General features: G+C 33.8%; 1 protein-coding gene across 1 annotated transcript in view; it reads left to right on the plus strand.

Annotated features, from left to right (window-relative positions):
- Positions 1 to 19,711, plus strand: part of SHOC2 (SHOC2 leucine rich repeat scaffold protein) — a 70,691-nt gene extending 50,980 nt beyond the window's left edge. Inside the window, exons 4-9 of the mRNA XM_024756056.1 lie at positions 3,767 to 3,897; positions 8,164 to 8,352; positions 13,463 to 13,585; positions 15,535 to 15,672; positions 15,994 to 16,111; positions 17,611 to 19,711. Coding sequence (XP_024611824.1) covers positions 3,767 to 3,897; positions 8,164 to 8,352; positions 13,463 to 13,585; positions 15,535 to 15,672; positions 15,994 to 16,111; positions 17,611 to 17,819 — 908 coding nt within the window. The 3' untranslated portion in view covers positions 17,820 to 19,711. The remainder of the gene's footprint in view (positions 1 to 3,766; positions 3,898 to 8,163; positions 8,353 to 13,462; positions 13,586 to 15,534; positions 15,673 to 15,993; positions 16,112 to 17,610) is intronic.
- The last annotated feature ends 3,430 nt before the right edge of the window (positions 19,712 to 23,141 follow it).

A 23,141-nucleotide genomic window follows, 5' to 3' on the forward strand; every position in this document is an offset into this window, starting at 1 on the left:
TTTATTTTTATTATTTTTTTTGGCTGTACGTGGGCCTCTCGCTGTTGTGGCCTCTCCCGTTGTGGGGCACAGGCTCCGGACGCGCAGGCTCAGCGGCCATGACTCACGGGACCAGCTGCTCCACTGCATGTGGGATCTTCCCGGACCGGGGCACGAACCCGCGTCCCCTGCATCGGCAGGCAGACTCTCAACCACTGCGCCACCAGGGAAGCCCTCCCCAGAGTATTTTTGATAGCAATACTAGCTCTTGAAAATGTAAAGGGTAAAAATTAGCTCCATTTAGTCATTTCTTAGAATCTTGATCACTGTTTTCTTCAGCAAAAGGGAAGGATGCAAATGAGTATAACAGGATAAGGAATATGGGGCATGGTGACTGCCCTCCTAGGTTTAAGGCTTAACTTATTCTATAGGCTAATATATATTTTCTGTAAATATTGGAGTAATGTTAGACATATCTAAGAAAGAAAATTATTCGTACAGCAACTTTTTGAAAAATGGTCAAAGCAAAAAGAAAGAAATGGACAAACATCAGAAAGTTGCTGAAAGTTGAAAGGCATAAAAATATTTATCTCCAAAAAGTTAAGTGTGACACAGGCATCCACTTCTATACAGGCATACCTTGGAGACATTACAGATTCCATCTCAGACCAGCACAACAAAGCGAATATCACAATAAAGCATCACACAAATTTTTTGTTTCCCAGTGTATATAAAAGTTATGTTCATACAGTACTGTAGTCTGTTAAGTGTGCAATAGCATTATGTCTAAAAAAATGTACAAATCTTAATTTAAAATAGTTTATTGATAAAAAGTACTAACCATAATCTGAGCCTTAAGGGTCTTGCCTTGGTCCTCATGGCTGCTGACTGATCAGGGTGGTGGCTGCTGAAACTTGGGTGGATGTGGCAGTTTCTTAAATCAAACCACATAAAGTTTGCTGCATTGACTGACTTTTCCTTTCATGCAGCATGTAATGGTATGTAATACCATTTTACCCACAATAGAGCTTCTTTCAGAATTGGAGTCAGTTCTCTCAAACCCCTGCCGCTGCTTTATCAATGAAAGCTTATGTAATATTCTAAATACTTCGTTGTCATTTCAACAGTCTTCACAGCATCTTTACCAGTAGAGTAGGTTCCACCTCCAGAAACCACTTTCTTTGTTCATCTATAAGAAGCAGTGCCTCATCTGTTAAAAGTCTTATCATAAGATTGCAGCAATTCAGTCACATCTTCAGGCTCCACTTCTAATTCTAGAAGTCTAGAGAGTCAGCCTGTCTGAAGCTTTGAAGCCAAGCATTGACTTCTCCTCTATAGCTGTGAAAGTTCTAAATGGCATCTTCAGTATAAGGCTGTTTTGTCTACATTGAAAACCTTGTTTAGTGTAGCCGCCTTCATTAGTTATCTTAGCTGCATCTTCTGGATGACTTGCTACAGCTTCTACATTAGCACTTGCTGGTTCACCTTGTACTTTTTTTTTTTTTGCGGTATGTGGGTCTGTCACTGTTGTGGCCTCTCCCGTTGCGGAGCACAGGCTCCGGATGCGCAGGCTCAGCGGCAATGGCTCATGGGCCCAGCCGCTTCGTGGCACGTGGGATCTTCCAGGACCGGGGCACGAACCTCCGTCCCCTGCATCGGCAGGCGGACCCTCAACCACTGCGCCACCAGGGAAGCCCACCATGTACTTTTATGTATGGAGAGCCATCTCTTTTCTTAAACCTCATGAACCAACCTCAGTTAGCTTCTAACTTTTCTTCTGCAGCTTTATCACCTCTCTCAGCCTTCATAGAATTGAACAGAGTTAGGGCCTTGCTCTGAATTAGGCTTTGGCTTAAGGGAATGTAGTGGCTGGTTTGATCTTCTATCTAGACCACTAAAACATTCTTTACTTCAGCAATAAGGCTGTTTTCCTTTTCTATCATTCACGTGTTCACTACAGTAGCTCTTTTAATCTCCTTCAAGAACTTTTCCTTTGCATTTGCAACTTGGCTGACTGGCGCAAGAGGCCTAGCTTTCAACCTAGCTGTCCACATGCCTTTCTCACTAAGCTTAATCATTTCTAGCTTTTTATTTAAAGTGAAAAACATGCGACTCTAACTTTCACTTGGTTAGAGGTCACTGTAGGGTTATTATTGGCCAAATTTCAATATTGTTGTATCTTAGGGGAGAGGGAGAGAGACAGGGAAGCAGCTGGTAAGTGGAGCAGACAGAATACACACAGCATTTATCAATTTAAGTTCACTGTCTTAAATGGGTGCAGTTTGTGGCACCCCAAAGCAATTATACTAGTAACATCAAAGACCACTGGTCAGGCTTCCCTGGTGGCGCAGTGGTTGAAAGTCCGCCTGCTGATGCAGGGGACACGGGTTCGTGCCCCGGTCCAGGAGGATCCCACATGCCACGGAGTGGCTGGGCCCGTGAGCCATGGCCGCTGGGCTTGCGCGTCCGGAGCCTGTGCTCCACAATGGGAGAGGCCACGGCAGTGAGAGGCCCGCGTACCGCAAAAACAAAAACAAAAACAAAGATCACTGGTCATAGATCACCATAACAAGTATAATAATAATGGAAAAGTTTGAAATATAGCAAGAATTACTAAAATGGGACACAGAGACATTAAGTGAGCAAATGATATTGGAAAATGGCACCAACAGACTTGTTCAATGCACGGTTGCCACAGACCTTCAATACATAAAGTTGCAGTATCTGTGAAGCACAATAAAGCAAAGTACAGTAAAATGAAGTATGCCTATCATTTCTAATACTGGTGATACTGTTTAATTTAAAACTAGAGGCTACATTTAACATTTTAACCTAGCCCAACTAAAAACGTTATAGCAACAATTGCAATGTGGAATCAGAAAAGAAATTAACCAGTCATGGCAAAGAAATACATTGAACTAAATTCTCATTACTCTTATCTTTTTTGCTATCAAAATGAACTTATTTTCTGATGTATATTTGGGAAATTAAATTTGATTTAAACCTTCTATGATAGCAGATATCATCATATTCATCCATGTAGTTTACATGTAGCTTGCCATGGGTCTTAGCAATAAAAGTAGAAAATGTCTATTTTTATGCTTTGCTTATTTTAGTTATTCAATAGTGGCTAATATGCTCAAGCTGGATATGTTTAGATAATAAGAGAGACTATAACTTTCACTTCTGTTTGTAAAAAATTACTTAGAGAAATTTTTTTACCATCAGGTCAACTTTTTAGAGAAATTTTGGAATGTTTATATTTAAATTCATGGAAAATATCGAACCTTTCTGATCTCACAAAATAGTTGTGCATCTTATATTTTAAATAATACCATTTTAGAAATTTGAAAATTTTTTCTTCAAAATTACATGTACATTTTTATATATAGCCACTTGTTCTATATTGGATCACTATCGCATAGATACAAATGGGATTAACTATTATAAATTTAAAATATTTACTACTTGATGTTTTACTAATTGATGTTATTCAATTAGGCCTTATCTAAAGGTTATTTTTTTATTAAAGTATGACAATACTTTACAATAATTGATTTTTAAAATTGACTTATAGCTGTGTATTTCATTATTTCTCTAAGAGGGCACGAAAGTGGTTTCAGTTTCATCCTAATTGATAGAGTGTAGTGTGCAGTTTCTTGGTACAAAAAGTTAAGGATCTTGCTAAAATAGTGCTTCAAAGTAATTCATAAATACTGGTTGATAGCCTGGGACAGTGACAGGCTCATCGGATTAAAAGAAATTCCCTTTTTTTGTGTGTTCACAGGAAACCTGTCCAGTTTAAGTCGTCTTGGTCTGAGATATAACAGACTGTCAGCAATACCCAGGTCATTGGCAAAATGCAGTGCACTTGAAGAATTAAATTTAGAGAACAATAACATTTCTACTTTACCAGAGGTAAGAAGTGGATTACGGTAAACTCTTGAAACAAGCCTGCAAGATAATGAAGGGAAAACTAGTCAATCTTTACAGCTGGGTAAATAATATGATGATTGAAATTGCTTAAATAATGGGTATGCTGTGGACATATAGCCCACCACTAAGATAAAAATTCCAAAAAAGAAAGAGTAGATATGATTATAGGAACAGAAAGGAAGGTGGAAAATCAGTGTTCTACTTTCCGCTTTAGTACCATGTAAATCTTTCTCATGTCATTTGGGACTTGACAATAAAAGCCATTGAGGAGAGGTTGTATAGCTGGTTTTAAAACTCAGCTACCCCACCCAGTTCAGTAATAAAAGAAAAAAGATATTGTAGAAAGATGATAAAAGAATGACTATATAGAATATACTACTTATTATCCAGATTAACACGAGCTGCAACATGCCTGTGACTCAAATTATTGCCCTGCTTATACAATAACATTAAAGCCTGTTTAGCAATACCAGTCACCAGAATCTGCTATTTTTTTTAACACATTATTTTAAATTTGGGTTTTGTTGGTTCTGTTAGAAAAATATTTTCACTTTTGCATAGAGATTAATTGGGCAAGATGCAATATTCTTTTTTAAATTGTTTTTCTCAACTTTATTATTTTTTACTCTTGCCATTTCTTCTTTTGCTACCTGCTGTTTTAGCGTACCCAACAACTAGTAAGTTTGCTTGTAGTTATTCAAGCATAATATCTTACTGTAGTATTCTAACAAGCAAAAGAATGGAATTGTGGAGTTATGGATTGATTGAACTTTGCAAAGTCTTTTTTCTCTAATAATTAAAACTATATAAGTAGCCCTATTATGTTTAGATTATTACTAATTTTCCCATCTCTGTGTGTGTGTGTGTGTGTGTGTGTGTGTGTGTGTATTTGAATTAAGAATAAAGGTGCTTTGGATGAATGTTTTTCAGATGTATGCTTTGATTTATAATGAACAATTTGAGTAGGTGAGGCTCTAGGTTTGTAGCAATTAGTTTATCAAATAAATTTATTTAATTAATTTGTTTCTTAGGCATACAGAAATAAAGTAGCACCTATTAATTTGGTTCCTATTAATCTAGATGCTTGCGTTTTCAGAAAAAACTTAGAGTACAAAAATGAGTTTCCCAGGATTGTAGTTTCTAGTCTGGACCAGTTCACTAAAACTACTATGACAGTATATCACCTGTGGCAAAAGAGTACTATTGTTAGTAGTAGTTTAAGTGGGATAAGGATTAGACTCCACAGATTGTAGATATCGCCCTGACAGCTAGACTGTTTGGATTTTTAAATTTCTGTGATGGTGGTAATTTACAGTGATCAGAATGGATGAGGTTCTACTGTTTAATGTCATCCTCTTTTTAACAGTAATTCATATCCATAATAAGGGAAATAATTAGCATATTAATTAGACCTTGTTGGGATTTTTTTAAGATGTGATTTGTGAGCTTAAGTAAGACTGACTGCTTTTACAATGTCAGTATGCCTAAATATAAAGACTGGGTGTATATCAAGTTTCACCAAGTGAGAAATTTTAATATTTATTTATATATCCAGTCTTATTGTTACTGAAGGGAAACATAATTATTGGAAACCTCTTAGGATAAAGACACGTGCTAAGTATATAATATTTTGTTACTGAAATAAGTTAGGATTTATTTTTGATAAGAGAATTATAAAGAAGACAGCTCTCTTCAGATTGGCTGTGGAAGAAAGGGTGTATGTGTATTTAAACAGGCCTGTTTTCAGATAGAGAAGCTATGGGAGAAATCCTTGATTGGCCTTGTTCAAATATTGGAAAATATTGTTTTATTTAAAAGTAGTCTATGTGCTTTGGAAGTAGTGTATTCTTAATGCAAATGTGTAATTATCTGCGTTTATAATCACAATAAGAAAAATAATAAAATCCATTAAACAGCACTTAGACGTTCAAGCTGGCAAGAAAAATCAGGAAAGTGGTTTTCACTGGGGGCGCATTATATTGCTGAAATCAGAGCTGGCAAAATGACTACTTCTCCATTTGAAGACTGTCTGAAAATGGACTAGTTTTAATGTAGACATAAACACAAAAGGAGAAAGAACTTAATGAATTTAAGCACATATACTCAAGGCATAAAGCTAGGAGCTCTACATGTATTATTCCATTTACATCTTCACTATAATCCTACTAGTTATTGGGGTAGTCGCATCAAATAGGGAAATAAGACTTAAGAGAAGTCATGTTTTTGGCCAAATTTGTCACGCTTAAATATTTTTTCTGGAAATATGGTGAGAGATATATTATCTAATTAATTCACCAAAGATCACAAGGCTGGTAAGTAGAAGATGTGAGATGGGAACCCAGATGTGCCTGACTCTAAAGCAATGATAAGCAACCCCAAAGCTTCATAGCATGACCTAAGAATGGAAAGGTTGGAGAGCTGCATTCTTGTTGCCCCTTTTCAAATATCCTCAGGTGTTAACATTTTTTCATAAAAGAATATCAATTCAATAAAGTAAGTCAGCTCTAAGAATAATAAAAATAACATTTTTGCCATGAGACTCAATAGAACTCCTTTATTTACAGTGAAGTAGGATGTAGACATTTTCCCTGAATTGACTGCCGTGAAAGTTTTCTCTTTCTCTATTCTTTCTTTTTTCTGTGTATAGCAATTGACAAATGTTGAGTAGCTTATTCATGTTCATCATAAAGGACAAGTTTCAGTTCACTTCACTAATTATAACTTCAATTATATAGTTATTTTTTTCCTTCAGTGGGCCTTGTAAATCACAGCTGACACTTCAGGTACTAAGTCTTCAGTTTCCTCATGGTGGATAGCCAAAATTAGAACATTATTTAAAACACACACCTCACAATGTTTGTTTTCTCCTTGCTTGGGCTTTTACATCAATCCAGAATATTTTCTTCTGCTTCTCTGAGTATTTAAAATTTTTTTTCATCCTTTAAGATCTGGCACACTCTCAGACTCTCAGCCTTCTTCTTGCTTTTCTGGTTATTCCAGTATTCTTTTCTTTGAATTTAAATAAAGAAGTGACTTAAAATTTGAGCACTTATTATAATGCGAGGTATTGTAAAGCTGTTTATATATTTTTATTGCTTTAAAAAAACTCTATTATAGCCTATAAAATAAGGCATCATCATTTTACAAATGAATAAAACTAGTGTTCAGAGAAATAACTTGCCCAAAGTCACAAGCTACTAAAAGATAGGGCCAGGATATAAAACTACTTTATAGCCTGCACCAGTGTTTCTCAGACATTAATGAACATACAGATTACCTGGGAATCTTAAGACTCATATTATGATTCTATAGGAGTGGGGCCTAAGAGTCCTCATTTCTAGCATGCTCTCAGGGGATTCTGATGCTGCTCTTCCTTGAGCCAGACTTTGAATAGCAAGAGCCTATTCTGTATACTTTATTACTGATTACATACAGTTATATATTATTTTCTTTTTCCTATCTGTGTGCTTTATTTCTCTAAGTGGGATTTAGTCTTCTTAATGGCAGAGACTCTTATAACACCTAGCACTGTGGTTACATGGTGGGAGACTGAAGTAAGAGGGAATATGGGGTTATATGCTAAGTAAATACTTGTTTGGTAGATGTATATTCCCTCAGAAATTTACTGTATGGAAAAGCAATATATAATATGAGGAAGTATATTATCTTCTGAATTTAATATCCCTAAAAGGAACATTTAAATTACTGAATGACACATTACTCTGTGCTAAGCATTATATTAACCTTAGTAATAATTTAGAGATAGGTACTTAACTAAGACCTGGATAGGACTGATCACATAGCAGGTGGCAGAGTCAGGACTCAGACCCAGGACTGTCTGATACCAATGTTTCCGCTTTTATAGAAGTCTAAAACTAGCCACTCATGAAACACCTCTTACCCACAGATATATTTTCTTTACCCTGTAGACTGTTTTAAATAAATTAAAGCCAAAGAATAAAAATCAAGAGATTTAATATAAGTAAATGAATTTCCTGTTTCTTTGTAAAGTCTGGAAATCTGACTACATTGGCTCCACATTCCTGCAAGGCAACAGTTAGCTAGAGCTGAGTAGTGAGTGACTTTTCTCAAGGTGAGGCATCACAGAACCGGTCCAACCGGTCTCTGTCATTTGTTACCTGCAAGGCCCTTTGAGGCATTTGTTTGGGACTGCTGCTCTGTACTCTACAGAATAAGTCTTGTTACAGTTCTAATTCTTATGTTTATTTCATTTTTTTTTTTTTACAGAGTCTTTTATCAAGTCTTGTGAAACTGAATAGTTTGACCTTAGCTAGAAACTGCTTCCAGTTATATCCAGTAGGTGGTCCATCTCAGTTTTCCACCATCTATTCCCTCAACATGGAACACAATCGAATCAACAAAATCCCATTTGGAATTTTCTCCAGAGCAAAAGTATTAAGTAAGCTGAATATGAAGGTAAGCCTCTATTTGTATTAGGGGAAAATAACTACTATGACTAGTACTTCTAATATTTATGGTTTATCAGAATGGGTACTTGTTTCTTGCTGATGGGAATCTAAACTGATAATAAGGATACTTCAGGACAATTTGTGCTAGACAACAAATAGCTTAGAACCATGCAATATCCTTAGCAGTTTGAATAATCATGAATATCCATAAAGCATAGTTGTAGGGATATTTATTGCAGAGCTTTCCATTTAACTGGTACCAACTTACTGAAATTAATAGGGATTTCATTTCTTAAAAGTACTATATCTTCAGTGAAATAATATGAAGCAATTACAAATACTCTAGTTTAGAGGAATATTAAATACCAGTTGAAATACTCTCAATTTATTAAGTAGGAAAAAGTTAAGCATGTAAAGATTCTCTTTGTACACATTGTTTTGAAAAGCTGTTTTTAATGTGTTCAATTATATATTAAATATCTATAAATTTATATGCATACATATAGCCAGTGTTTACTAAAATATAATGTTTATCTTTGAATATCAGAATTATTTATGGGTGATCTCTTTTTTTTTTATCTTTTTTATTGAGGTATAATTGACCTCTTACATTATATTAGTTTCAGATGTACAACATAATGATTCGGTATTTGTATATATTGTTAAATGATCACCGCAGTAGGCCTAGTTAAAATCCATCACCATACATAGTTACAGAATTTTTTTTTCTGTGATGAGAACTTTTAAGATTTACTCTCTCATCAACTTTCAAATATGCAATACAATATTAACTATAATCACCATGCTGTACTTTTGACTCTCTTCATCCATTTCATCTACCCTCTACCCCCTGCCTCTTGCAACCACCAATATGTTCTTTTTCTCTCTGAGCTTGGTTTTTGTTATTGCTGTTGCTTGTTTGTTTTTTTTGGATTCCACATATAAGTGAGATCATATGGTATTTTTCTTTCTTTGTCTGACTTATTTCATTTAGCGTAATGCCTTCAAAGTCCATCCATGTCCTCACAAATAACAAGGTTTTTATACTTTTTTATGACTGGATAGTATTCCATTGAATATATATACCACATCTTCTTTATCCATTGATTCATTGGTGGACACTTAGGTTGTTTCTGTATCTTGGCTGTTGTAAATAATGTTGCAATGAACATAAAGGTGCATATTTCTTTTTGAGTTAGTGTTTTTGTTTTCTTTGGGTAAATACATTGGAGTAGAAATGCTGGATCATATGGTAATTCTCTTTTTAATTTTTTGAGGAACCTCCATACTGTTTTCCATTGGGACTGCACCGATTTACATTCCCACGAACAGTGCAGAAGGATTCCTTTTTCTCCACATTCTCACCAACACTTGTTATTTCTTGTCTTTTTGATGATAGCCATTCTGACAGCAGTGAAGTGATATCTCATTATGGTTTTGATTTGCATTTCCCTGATAATTAGTGATATTGAGTACATTTTCATGTATCTGTTGGCCATCTGTATGTCTTCTTTGGAAAAATATCCAGATCCTGTGCTCATTTTTTAATTGGATTGTTTGGGGGTTTTTTTGCTGTTGAGTTGTATGAGTTCTTTATATATTTTGGATATTAATCCCTTGTCAGATAGATGATTTGCAAATATTTTTTCCTAACGGGTGATTTTTAGTTTCTTTTTACTTGTCTGTATTCTCTACAGTGAATGAATTTCACATTTGTAATAAGAAAAAGGAATTTTATTGCAAAAGGAGGAAAGAAATGAAAAATGATTTCTCCAGTGATTTAATTTGTAGTGAACAAACTTTAGGCCCACAGGTAATAATAATTGGCCACATAAGTAATTCATGGCTGAGGTAGGAATCCAGGAAGCACAGATTTCCTGCTTTCAGGTTTAGTGTTGTTTATATTGTATCATACTACATCCTTTTGTCTTTGAACCATTTCAGAATAATTGTGGTTCTTTAAACTACAGTCTAATTTTTAATTCTGTGTATACTTCTTCATAAGTATATGTATCTTTTATAATTGTTTGGAAGTATATAATAAGTGAACCAGTGGAAGTTCAAAATAGTCTTATAATCTTAAACAAGTAAAATGTACTGTTAACTAGTCTGGTTATATATATGAGGTTTACCAGTGGTAATGGCATTAGTTCTGAATGTTTAATTTGTAATACGAGGCTTAGACAGCAGTCCATGTATTCATTTGGTTAAACATTTTCTTTAAAATAAATTTATTCATTTATCTGTTTTTGGCTGCACTGGGTCTTCGTTGCTGCACACGGACTTTCTCTAGTTGCGGCGAGCAGGGGCTACTCTTTGATATTGTGCACAGGCTTCTCACTGCGGTGGCTTCTCTTGTTGTGGAGCACGGGCTCTAGGCACACGGGCTTCAGTAGTTGTGGTTCACAGGCTTTAGAGCACAGGCTCAGTAGTTGTGGCACATGGGCTTAGTTGCTCCATGGCATGTGGGATCTTCCCGGACCAGGGCTCGAACCCTTGTCCACTGCATTGGCAGGCGGATTCTTAACCACTGCGCCACCAGGGAAGTCCCATTTGGTTAAACATTTTTATGGATATTATGTTATTGTAATATGTTAGCTTGGAAAAGCTTGCTGTTTTCAGTGAAATGATTAAAAAAAATTTGCATAGAGCTTTGAAATTAATTTTTCTTCAAAATCGAGACAAATGGTTAACAGAACTTTTTCTTGAAAGAAGTCAAAATGATGCCTGACATTCTCCTCCTCACATAAACATCAGTAGTAAATTTTTTTAATGAAAATGCTTTATCGTGCTAATAACTATCAGTAGTTTGGGCATAGGTAGATAAGAAGTTTAAATAGGTAATAAGTTTAAATATTATAATAAAAGAAAAACTTGGCTTTCCAATGGATGTTTGCTACTTGGGATTTCTCTTATGGATGATTTTGTGTAAAATGAGATCAGTAATTAATGTACATTGCAGAAAAAATTTTAAATACAGATGAACAAAAAGGACATAAAATTTTAAAATTCCACTGCTGTTAATAAATTGGCATATATCATTGATACCCAACTGGGACAGGGAATACTGATGGTCCCATCTCAGTACCAAAATACCCTGAGCACACAACAGTGTGGTAATATAAGTGAATATGAGGAAGCGGGGAAAAAAAACTAATGAATCACTGGCATGTATTTCACTATATTTTCTGTGTATAGCTATATCTAATTTTTAAATAAAATTAGAATCACAGTGTTTCATCATTTGTTTTTATTATTTAATGATAAGTATGTTTTTACCATCTTTTCGTATGGATTCTTAAAGTAAAATCATGGAGACTTAGTGTTTTAATGATTTAATTTGCTTTCTTATTACAACTTTTTTCCTCTCCTACTTTATTGTTCAGCATCTCTAGAATTGCTGAGCTTATCTGGATTCCTTGTGGGCTATAGTTAGATATGTCTTCTTCCATTGTGCTCATGAACATTCAGATTTTATTCAGTGATTTCTATACATTACTGTGAAGTGAGAAAAACATTATATTTATCACTGGGACCTTTGAAATCTTAAGTGTTCATCTGTATAGTGTATTCTTCCATATCCAACACAGATAATCGCATAGGGAACAAACTTCTAGTTTAGACTTAAAAATAAAAACCTAATTACTGTTTGAAAAACTTCGGAGGCTTAGAGTTTTTGTTCCTTTTCTTTTCTTTCTATTGGGTGGGCCAGAAGGTTCGTTCGGTTTTTTCCGTAAGATGGCTCTAGTAGCACTTAGTTGTCTTTAACTTCATTCAAAACAATTTTGTTAGATTGTATGTGACAGCTGTCATGTCATTGTGCGTTTAAAAAAAGACTTACCAAAATTGGTGAATTTTTGTGTAGCCATTTTAATATTGAAGAATAAGAAGAATATTGAAAAAAGCAACATTTTTGGCATATTATGCTTTATTATTTCAAGAAAGGTAAAAATGCAACTGAAATACAAAAAGAAGATTTGTTCAGTGTATGGAGAAGGTGCTGTGACTGATCGAACGTGTCAAAAGTGGTTTGCGAAGTTTCATGCTGGAGATTTCTCGCTGGACGATGCTCCACGGTCAGGTAGACCAGTTGAAGTTGATAACGATCAAATTGAAACAATAATTGAGAACAATGAACATTATATTATGCGGGAGATAGCCGACATACTCAGAATATCCAAATCAAGCATTGAAAATAATTTACACCAGCTTGGTTATGTTAATCGCTTTGATGTTTGGGTTCCACATAAATTAGGCGAAAAAACCTTCTTGACCATATTTCCACATGCGATTCTCTACTGAAATGTAATGAAAATGTTCCCTTTTTAAAACAAATTGTGATGGGTGATGAAAAGTGGATAGTGTACAATAATGTGGAATGGAAGAGATCATGGGGCAAACAGAATGAACCACCACCAACCACACCAAAGGCTGGTCTTCATCCAAAGAAGATGATGTTGTGTATATGGTGGGATTGGAAGGGAGTCCTCTATTATGAGCTCCTTCTGGAAAACCAAATGATTAATTCCAACAAGTACTGCTTGCAGTTAGACCCACTGAAAGCGGCACCTGACGAAAAGCGTCTAGAATTAGTCAACAGAAAACGCATAATCTTCCATCAGGATAACGCAGGACTGCGTGTTTCTTTGATGACCAGGCAAAAGCTGTTACAGCTTGGCTGGGAAGTTCTGATTAATCTGCTGTATTCACCAGACATTGCACCTTTGGGTTTCCATTTATTTTGGTCTTTACAGAATTCTCTTAATGGGAAAATTTTCAATTCCCTGGAAGACTGTAAAAGGCACCTGGACCAGTTCTTTGCTCAAAAACATAAAAAGTTTTGGGAAGATGGAATTATGAAGTTGCCTGAAAAATGGCAGAACGTAGTGGAACAAAAGGGTGAATACGTTGTTCAATAAAGTTCTTGGTGAAAATGAAAAAATGTGTCCTTTATTTTTACTTAGAAAACCAAAGGTGCTTTGTGGCCCATCCAATATATTTAGACATCAAAAAAGGGAATGACTTTTTCTGTTTAAGAATTCTCTTTCTATAGGGAGGTACATATGGCGCTTTGATTTTGTGGTTTTACCTTGAATGCTTCTTTTTGTCTTTGTCAGGACAATCAGTTGACATCACTTCCCTTGGATTTTGGAACTTGGACCAGTATGGTAGAATTGAATTTAGCTACAAATCAGCTCACAAAGATCCCTGAGGATGTGTCTGGTCTTGTTTCTCTTGAGGTGAGTATAAAGAGCATCTAGAACTCCTTAGACTCTTCCACAGTTTTCTCACTTGTGAAGTTTCCAGTTAAACAATTTCTAAGTGGGTGAAGATCATAATTACCGGGATTGGCCAAAAAGTTCGTTCGGGTTTTTCTGTACGATGGTACGGAAAAACCCGAACGAACCTTTTGGCCAACCCAATAGAAATGTTAGTGCTCTCGGGACTTCCCTGGCAGTCCAGTGGTTACAACCATGTGCTTCCAATGCAGGGGGCATGGGTTCCATCCCTGGTCTGGAACTAAGATCCCACATGCCATGCAGCATGGCCATAAATAAATAGATAAAGTCCAGATTTAATCAGTTAAGAAAAAGAAAAGAAAAAAAAAGAAATGTTAGTGCTCTCTTAAACATGCAGCCCTATTAGGATGATGAAATATTGACTTAATCTGGGCTCAGTGCTTTTGAATTACTCTTGCCCACTGAAAGTTGGTAGGTTTGAATGCTATAAAGTATCTTTGAAAGAAAGGGTCTCTAAAACTTAGCATCTTTTAGAACATATTTTTTTCTTAGCTCTATTTAAGAATGTTGCACCATTGCCCTCTAAAATAATTATGGGGTCCTCAGATGGGAATTCAGAACCCTTCATGTAATTGTGACCTACTTTTCCGTCCTGAATACCCACCTCCTCTTTTATTTACTAAGTTGATTATTTTCTTTGTTGGCAGTGTGTGCATATTTCTAGCTCTGTACCTTTAGTCTTATTGTTCCCAATATCTAGTATGCTCTCTTCTCATCCCCATAAATTTTTCTTCTAAAATTATTTCTCATAATTAAAAGATCCATCTTCCTGTCACCTCCTCAGTCAAGGATGATTTCTCCTGCCTCTAAGTTACTAACATTTTCACCCTTTGATGAAAAAGTTTACTAATAGTAAATAAGCATTTCTAAAAATGTCCTCTGTATTCATGTTTTTAAAAAATCTAATTTCTCTATTATTACTGTATTTAGTAAGGTGAAATAGTACGGTGTAGGGGTTAATAGCAGGAGCTTTGAAGCCGAACAGATCTGGGTACAGTTCCACTTTAACTCTCTCTATTTATGGATTTAACATGCCCAAGCTTCAGTTTCCTCAGCTGTGAAATGGGGATGATAGTATTCTCCTCATAAAGTTTTAGTTAGGATTAAATGCAATAATGCACATTTCTCATTTAGTACAGTGCAATGCAAATAGTAGTACACTCAGCAAATGATAGCTCAATAAATGATATCATTTCTTGGTCTTACTGAATATGTTTACTTCATTATGTGTAGTATAACTTTGGGAGAAATAAGTGGGCATAAAAAATTAGCCAGAACTTTATATAGATCTTTTCATTTAGTGCTCTTTTCACTATCCCTATACCCAGTATTGTTTCCCCACCTAACCCTCCCCCATTGTAACTTCTCTGAGAATAAGGATTGTTATCTTCTTCAACCTTTTTTTTCCCTTCTTCAGGATATTTCAGGATGCCTTGCAATGTAATAAATTTTCTACAAATAATAACTGTAGTGGATTGATATGGGCAGTTTAGAAGTCAATTGTCTCCCTTAAATGATGGTTAGTAAGGAGTTTTGAATAAATAATTGGTTTCCTATTAGATACATATTTGTAACTATTCAGTATCAAAATACCATTAACTGTATGAATCTTAGTGCAAGTAGTTAATAATTTTATATTTTTTGTAATTTAGTTAAAATTAAATTCTTTCCTTTTGCTTTTATTAGTTTTGTCTTAAACTATTTTGTTTCCAATAACTATGGTGATTTTTTTTTTAGAATAGTAAGTTTAATGTCTTGTTATATAATTAAACATTACCCTTAATATTCACTGTTTAGAAAATTAGCATTGCTTAATAAATTTTAAGCCACACAATAATACATAATTCTGTTTTGTGAGCTGTCAAACATTATCAAAAATTTCTCTTTAGGTTCTGATACTATCAAACAATCTTCTAAAGAAGCTTCCCCATGGTCTTGGAAACCTTAGGAAGTTAAGAGAGTTGGATTTAGAGGAGAACAAATTAGAATCCTTGCCAAATGAAATTGCTTATCTTAAGGATTTACAGGTAAAACATTATCCTGATGATTTTATAGGTATATAATTAAGGTTTTTGTAATGCATTCCAAATTGCATGTTATTCTTGGACCAAACAGATTTTCCTGTTATATAGCATTAGGGCTGAATTTTATGTTCATGTAACCTATCTGCTTTTGTCTTCCTAACAAATGATGTTTTTTGAAAGAAAAGCTTATTTAGTGATTCTTATATTATCCAATCTAATTTCTATGTTTATTTTATTGGTTTAGTAGTTTAGATGTAGTTTTTAAAAATTTACATGTTATAGGAAATATATATGTAACCGTCTTTTATTTTGTTAATCTTTTAGAAATTAGTCTTGACAAACAACCAATTAACCACTCTTCCGAGAGGCATTGGTCACCTTACCAATCTTACACATCTAGGCCTTGGAGAGAACCTACTTACTCATCTTCCTGAGGAAATTGGTATGAACCCTTTGGATACTTGACTTTGTAGTAATAATTTGCTTTTGTGTGTTCAAGCAGTATTTCAGATAAATATAACAAATCTACTATTTTTTTCATCTTAATCAGGTTACATCAGGCTCATAATTTTTTTATAGAGCACCAGTAGTGGTTGGTTGGTTGGTTGGTTTTGATTAGGTTTCCTCATGGGGTTTTAGGGTTAATGTTATATTTGACAATGTTTTAGCATACTTACATTTCAGTAGATTTAACCTCAATTTAGAAGAGTTATTTTTCTTCCAAATTTAAAAATTACACAAGCTTGAATTAAATTAGTAGTGTCTTATGCCAAAAGAACCTTCCCTTGTGAGGTTTTAGGATTGATATTAATATTTGATTAATATTAATATTTGAGAGTACTTCAGAATTTTCTAAGTGTTTTCATATCCATTATTTCATACTATCAATGTAAACACCTTAAATTTTAGGCAGTGTAAATTGCCTCATTTTACAGAGAGTTAATTGATTAAGGTCACATAGTAATTCTAAAATTAGTAATCCCATGTATTATATTCTCCCATCTATATACCATGCTGTTTCAGAGGCACTATAGATTAGTGGTTAAGAATGGTTTTGGAGTACAATAGACAATTCAAAATCTGGCTCTGCTGCTTATTGGTTTTGTGGCTTGGATAAGGTACAAGAAACTCGCTAAGCTTCAAGTTTCCTACCTGTAAAATAAGGATAGTAGTAACTTCTCATAGAGTTGCTCTGAATAATAAATAAAATCTTAAATGTGAACAAATCCATTACCTAGTAACTGTTGTTTTTTTTATTTTCTACATACCACTATCAAATAATTATAAATTTTGAAGTTTAAAAATTGGAAACAGTAAGGCAACTATACACTTTTATTTCTAGTATGTTTATCCATCTGGCCTCATGCAATTGCTAGAAACATTTGCCTAGAAAGTATGAGTATCCTAAGACAGTCTAAGAAAAAATTTTAAAAGATTACATAAATTGATTTTTGGCTTACTGTCAAATATGTAATAACTCTCTTAGTGAAAGATTTATACAAAGTAACAAAAACCTTTCACATGAGAAATTTATTACTGAGAGAGATTATCACATTTTCTCCAAGAGGAAAGTGATTTATAGGCACTGACTGTATAATAAACTTACCTCTGGAATTTTGAAAATATACACATGAATGCCAAGCTATCCCAAACAGAGTCTCTGGAGTTGTAGTATATGTTTTTTCAAAAAAACTCCAAGCTTGAAAACTAACCATAAAGGAAGAGATTCTGATTTAATTAGTATAGAGCATGATCTGGACATCAGTTTATGTGAATATGCGGGAACGTTTGAGATCCACAGTTGTAGAGAGTTTTAAAACTAAGAGAGTAAAAGGAAATGTGTGTTCAGTATTCATAATACCCAGGATAAGGATCATGCCCAGTTGAACTTTTTAAATAGTAATTAATTTTCTTAAAAAATAATTTTGTTTTTTAAAACAGGTACACTGGAGAATCTAGAAGAGCTGTATTTGAATGACAACCCCAACCTGCATAGCCTTCCCTTTGAGCTGGCTCTTTGCAGCAAGCTTTCAATCATGAGTATTGAGAACTGTCCACTCAGCCATCTTCCACCTCAGATTGTTGCTGGGGGTCCTTCTTTCATCATTCAGTTCCTAAAGATGCAGGGTCCATATCGTGCCATGGTCTGATACAAATCTGCTGGTCCCACACACTGTTCTTAAATAGACTGCCATTAATGTTTCATATCTATATCTGTATCTATTTATGTAGATATTGATATATTTGGCAGATTTATAAAGACTGCGTTATGTGTTTCTGCTAATAGAGGAATCATAGCCATTTAGATTTTTTTAAATTCTGTACAAAAGGCTTATATAAGTTTTCTTTGCTGAACTTGATGGATGTTTTCTGTTGTGTAAAATGATATGCCAGTTTGCTTAAAACATTTGCCAACAAATTATGAAGTTATTAAATTTAAGGGCCAGAGGTAGTATAGTTAGATATACTTTCTCTTAGCAAAAATACTGGGCAAACAATTTTGTTGCAACTTTTCATATATATTTTCCCCTTACCAATTGTCAGATCTTTATAGTATATAGGCCCTGAAGGTATAATTTTTCTTTAACTTATTTTGAAATTTGAGATTTGAATTTTATATATTGTTTACAGTCAGAGTAAATCACTGGATTTTTTTTTTTTTTGGTTTTGATTTGCTCTGTTTTGATCAGTGAAATCTAGAGTTTATATCCTCTGCTAAAGAATTTGCATCAGCTGATTTAAATATTAAAAGATATTTGCTTGTTAAAACAACTGGCAAAGTGAAAAGATACAGTCAGAAATTCTAGAATTCCTTTAATTATGTTTCTCTGATCAATTGTGAAGCAGAATATCTGAAGTGAGTCTTTGGGTTTGGGGGGAGGGTATTGAGACCTTTTCTAGTATAAATATCTTTTCTTAAGTTTGGGGGAACAGAAACTTGTAGTGTAAAGGAGTTTTCATTCCTGAAAGTTGCAGATCCACAAAAACTAACAGAATAATTTGGCAAAAAAAAAGACAAAGATACACGTAAACACACATTCTATATATGTATATACAATGCTATATAGATATGTATTTATTATATCATAAACTACGATAGGTAACTTTAAGGATTTCTCCCTAGCCTTGTACAATGAAATTGAATGTTTTTCTTTGAACACTGCAATATATGTATGTTTCAAGGTTATTTAACAGTGTACTATGGTTTTATATCTTGACTTGCCTTGTACATCTTTCAGTTCTGGAATATCTGCGTCTAAGCACAATATCTTCACACTGTGCTATATTGCTGCTGAACTAAATGCACTTTTCCCCACATGTGGAGTACTGGCTTCAGACAATTCAGTTCAGTACCTTTGATTTCAATCTCATCTTTCCTTTTTTGGTAGTTAATACAGTTATGGAAAAGAGCACATTGCATAGAAGCCATTGATAGTTCAATGGAAGTTCTGTAAGATATGCATGTGCTGTTTGGTATATTTTCTTTTGCTTTACTGCTTTGAAGGCTAGCAGTATTGTGTGTGCCCCTTATTACAGTATGCTTACTTTTGATAGTGTCAGTCTAGTCGATTTAAGTTTTGAAGAGACTCACAGAGCAAGTGCATTCTAGATATCATCCTAAAAAACACTTCCCATATAATGAATAACTATTATGTATAATTACATATTGCTGCTTGGTTTTCTTTTCTTTTTTTTTCCATTTAGATGGGCATTGTAGTTTAAATAAAACCATTTTTGAAGTAAGGTTATAACATTAAGATAGAAATTTGGAGTGTTGTTTTGCTTTTCCTGGCACTCAAAATCAGGACTAAGTTTGAGGTTCAACCTGTAGACGTAATTGGCAATTTTTAAAGGAGCAACTAAGAAATGGAAGGCAGGTAAAGATATAAAACCGTAGAATGCTTAAATGTGCTGTAAAACTATTGTAGATGTCACTGGATTTTACCAAGTAATATCCTTTCTTCTTTTTTTCCATCTACTGTGGCTTTTCAGTTAAAGTTGTGTTTATAAAAGGAATTTGTTTATTACAGCTCTACCTAGAGCTTGTGTGTATGTGTGGTTTTTAAAAATCTCATATCCAGATGTGTTTATATCTTAAGATAATGGAACTTGAACTTTAAAGGCAGTAACCTAATGTCTTTTTTTTTTTTGAAAAAAATATGGGTATTGTTTCTTAAAAATGAATATAGATATGGTTTTTAAAACATTTTGGTCCCCCTACTCTCATTTATGTTAGTTTGCAGGAGAAATGCAAAGTGATCACAGTCCTACATGTAGAAGTGATATAACAGGCAAACCATCTATAGCTGAGGAATTATATATATATTTTTAAGATGCATAAAATGTGTCACATGTATGGCTGCCGCCTTGCAAGAACTCATGAATTTCATTACTTCTAACACAAAACTAAAATGGACTCTAATTTCCCAATTATCCTGTGTGATCATATTTAATATTTAAGTAGTTTGAGTATAGTAAGGGATATTGTTGAATGACTACATATGAACTAATATTTTCCTAAAACTGCAGTGGGACGAATTGCCATGTCCATCAATTGTCCTTTTTTTTTTAAAAGAAATTAAGTTTGGTTTCTCTGTGAGGCTCAGTAAATAGAAAATGTCATAGAATGTTACACTGTAAAAACATAGCTCTAAACTTTGCTTTTTGTTAATATATATAGTAGCAAACTGACAATGTCAAACAATCCTTTTGTGGTAGTTTAATACTTTTAAAATCCCAAATGATTATTTCATACAGAAAGAATCGGGAGATGCTAAGTAATTTATGGATTTGACGGATACATATGAAAACAATAGAAGATAGAAACTCTTGCAGGAGAAAATACACATAAAATATTTATTTGTACTTTTAGTAAAAGGTGGATAATACAATTGAAATGAGCTCTATAAATGTAATTGCGTATTTCTAATTTATCTCACTGTAAAAGCCTGAATCATTTAAAATAGATAAACTGTTATACATCACAATTTAGTCTTTCTCTGATAACTTTTGTTGTAACTTTTGCTTTTCATCTCAGTTATTGCTAAGCCATGTATAAATAGTGAGTCCAAATTTCAGCTTGCAGAATTTGTAATTGTTCATCAGTAAGAAAGGGTCGTGGTTAAAGTGTATAAAGTGGTACACTTTGAAATGGAAAGGGGGCTATAAATTGTTGTGTTGGGCCAGTAGCCATACATCAGAACTGTCTGGAAAACCAGGATATATGGTTATTCTTGCATGATTAAAACTTAGATGAAAGCAAATGACACAACCCAAAATAAGAAAAAGAATACATTCCTGAAATTTTCAAATTTAACTAAAATACGTAACTTGTGAAGAAAGATTTCCTTCTGCCTATACCAGAAGAAGATGGTATACCACATATCTTTAGCTAGAACTTTTCTCTTGCCTTATTCTTTTGGTTGGTTTAGCCTTTAAGAGCCAATTTGGGGAACTGGAATACACATGACAATCTTTGGTTAATTATCAAATCTCAGAATTTAAATATGCAAGAGTTGTAATACTGATTTGGTATCTAAGGGAGTATCTTGAATGCTGTTGTATTACAAAAATATTATGAGAATGTTTTATAAAACATATCAGTACTTTGTTATTGAATAGAATGTCGTCTTAAACCTGACAACACTAATTCTAAGGAAACATTTGTGGGTTTAATTTTTAATTTTGAAATTTAAGTTAAAGTATAAATAAGGTTTGAATTTTTTTTTTTAACTTTTAAAACTGAAGTTGGTCCTCAGTACCTTTCGAAAAACTTTCTCTTTACACACTTATTTTCCTGTTGATAGCATACATTCTAAATGTAAACTGTTTTGAATATAAATACCTGTTAGTGATTAAGACTTCAACTGGATAGTAGTTTATAGTATTTCAGACTGGGGACTTTTTAAAGTTTGGTAGGAGGAACAGTGTCCACTATTGAAAGTAGCATGGGCAGGGCTATCAGGTACGGGTGTTGCAGGTTGTGCAGCATACAACACTACATGTTGGGGGGATTTAGTCACATCATAGATTTGCATATTTATTATGACAGTTTTTCAGCAGATGGCAGTAAAGTGCCTTGTTCTAACAAAATCATGATATTATGTCAAATTTCTGATACATGGAAGTAAAGAGTCTTGAGGAAGGAGCATTTTCCCTCCTCATTTGCACAAATGGCACTAGGTGGAATAGTGGAGAGAATTTGATCTTCATGCAAATTATTAGAGCTCCATCCTAACAATCCTAATAACAAATAATATTTAAATGACATTAAAATCAGTTTATTTGTTATAGGTACTACTAAAAAGGATCTTACTCTAAAAGTCTAATTAGAGCCTGTAGGTGCTTTATCAGTGACCATTATTATTTAGATTCCATATGTTATCTAATTTACCTTTTATCATTACTGGTATTATTTATATGCTGAATTTAACCTTCCACTGGTCTGATGAGGCTTAATATACAAATAACATTTGCATTAGTCATCTATACCACTTTTATCATGATTTTGTAGAAATTATTTTTCAATATGTCTAGCTAGCTAGCTAGCACATAAAACCTCATTCCACTACCAAAGGGAATGTTTCATATATGGCTCAAAACATTTAATATTAGTCTTTAATAGAAAAGTATACTGATGTGTATTTTTTCCTCATTTCTCACCTCGAAACTCATTTTTAACAGAGTTCAGAAAGTTATCTTGTAATTAAGAAAGAAACAAAGTATTTTATATGATGATGGTGTCTTTTGATTATATTTCAATCTGCACACCAGAACTTGTTTTTAATTAGATACATGATAATTTACATAGTACACAGTTTACAAGGAATAGACAGAACACTACAAAAATGATACCTGAGAACAATATTTAACAGTTTTGACTTTTCTCCTAGTAAAAATCAGCCTTCCACTGATGTTTAACGTGGTTTGTGCTATTCTGAGTTATGACTCAAGGCTAAAAGGTATAAACAGCCTTCAGAAAATGTACTTTTAACCTGATTTATACTGTTGATTATTTTGACTACATAAAAATTACCTTTTTTAGTCAGTCATTAGTAGTAAGGTATTCAGTATAAATAATGTATTTTTTAATGTTTTGCCATTGAATCTTTTAAGAAAGCTCCAATCCTATGTGTAACTGAAGTTGGACATGAAATCAGTCTTTGCAATGTCATTGAACCACAAGAATGTGGAACTAAGAGAAATGACTCTTCACTACCATTTAATCTTCTGGAAAACTTTAAAAAAGCAAATGGCATGCATAAGATATACAAAAGCAGATGCACAAAAAAAGTGCAACAAAGTATTTTGTGTGGTGAATAGTGACCTTCAGCATAATTATTATATTGTTCATATTTACTATTTACAAAATTCCAAACTTACAGGATTTTGGGGGGATTTTTTAAAAACAGTATATAATGAATATATCCTGTAATGAAGACTGTCCTATAATGGAGACATTGAATTATTAG

The sequence above is a fragment of the Neophocaena asiaeorientalis genome, unplaced genomic scaffold, assembly GCF_003031525.2.
Source record: "Neophocaena asiaeorientalis asiaeorientalis breed wild unplaced genomic scaffold, Neophocaena_asiaeorientalis_V1.1 scaffold85, whole genome shotgun sequence".
Classification (NCBI taxonomy): domain Eukaryota; kingdom Metazoa; phylum Chordata; class Mammalia; order Artiodactyla; family Phocoenidae; genus Neophocaena; species Neophocaena asiaeorientalis.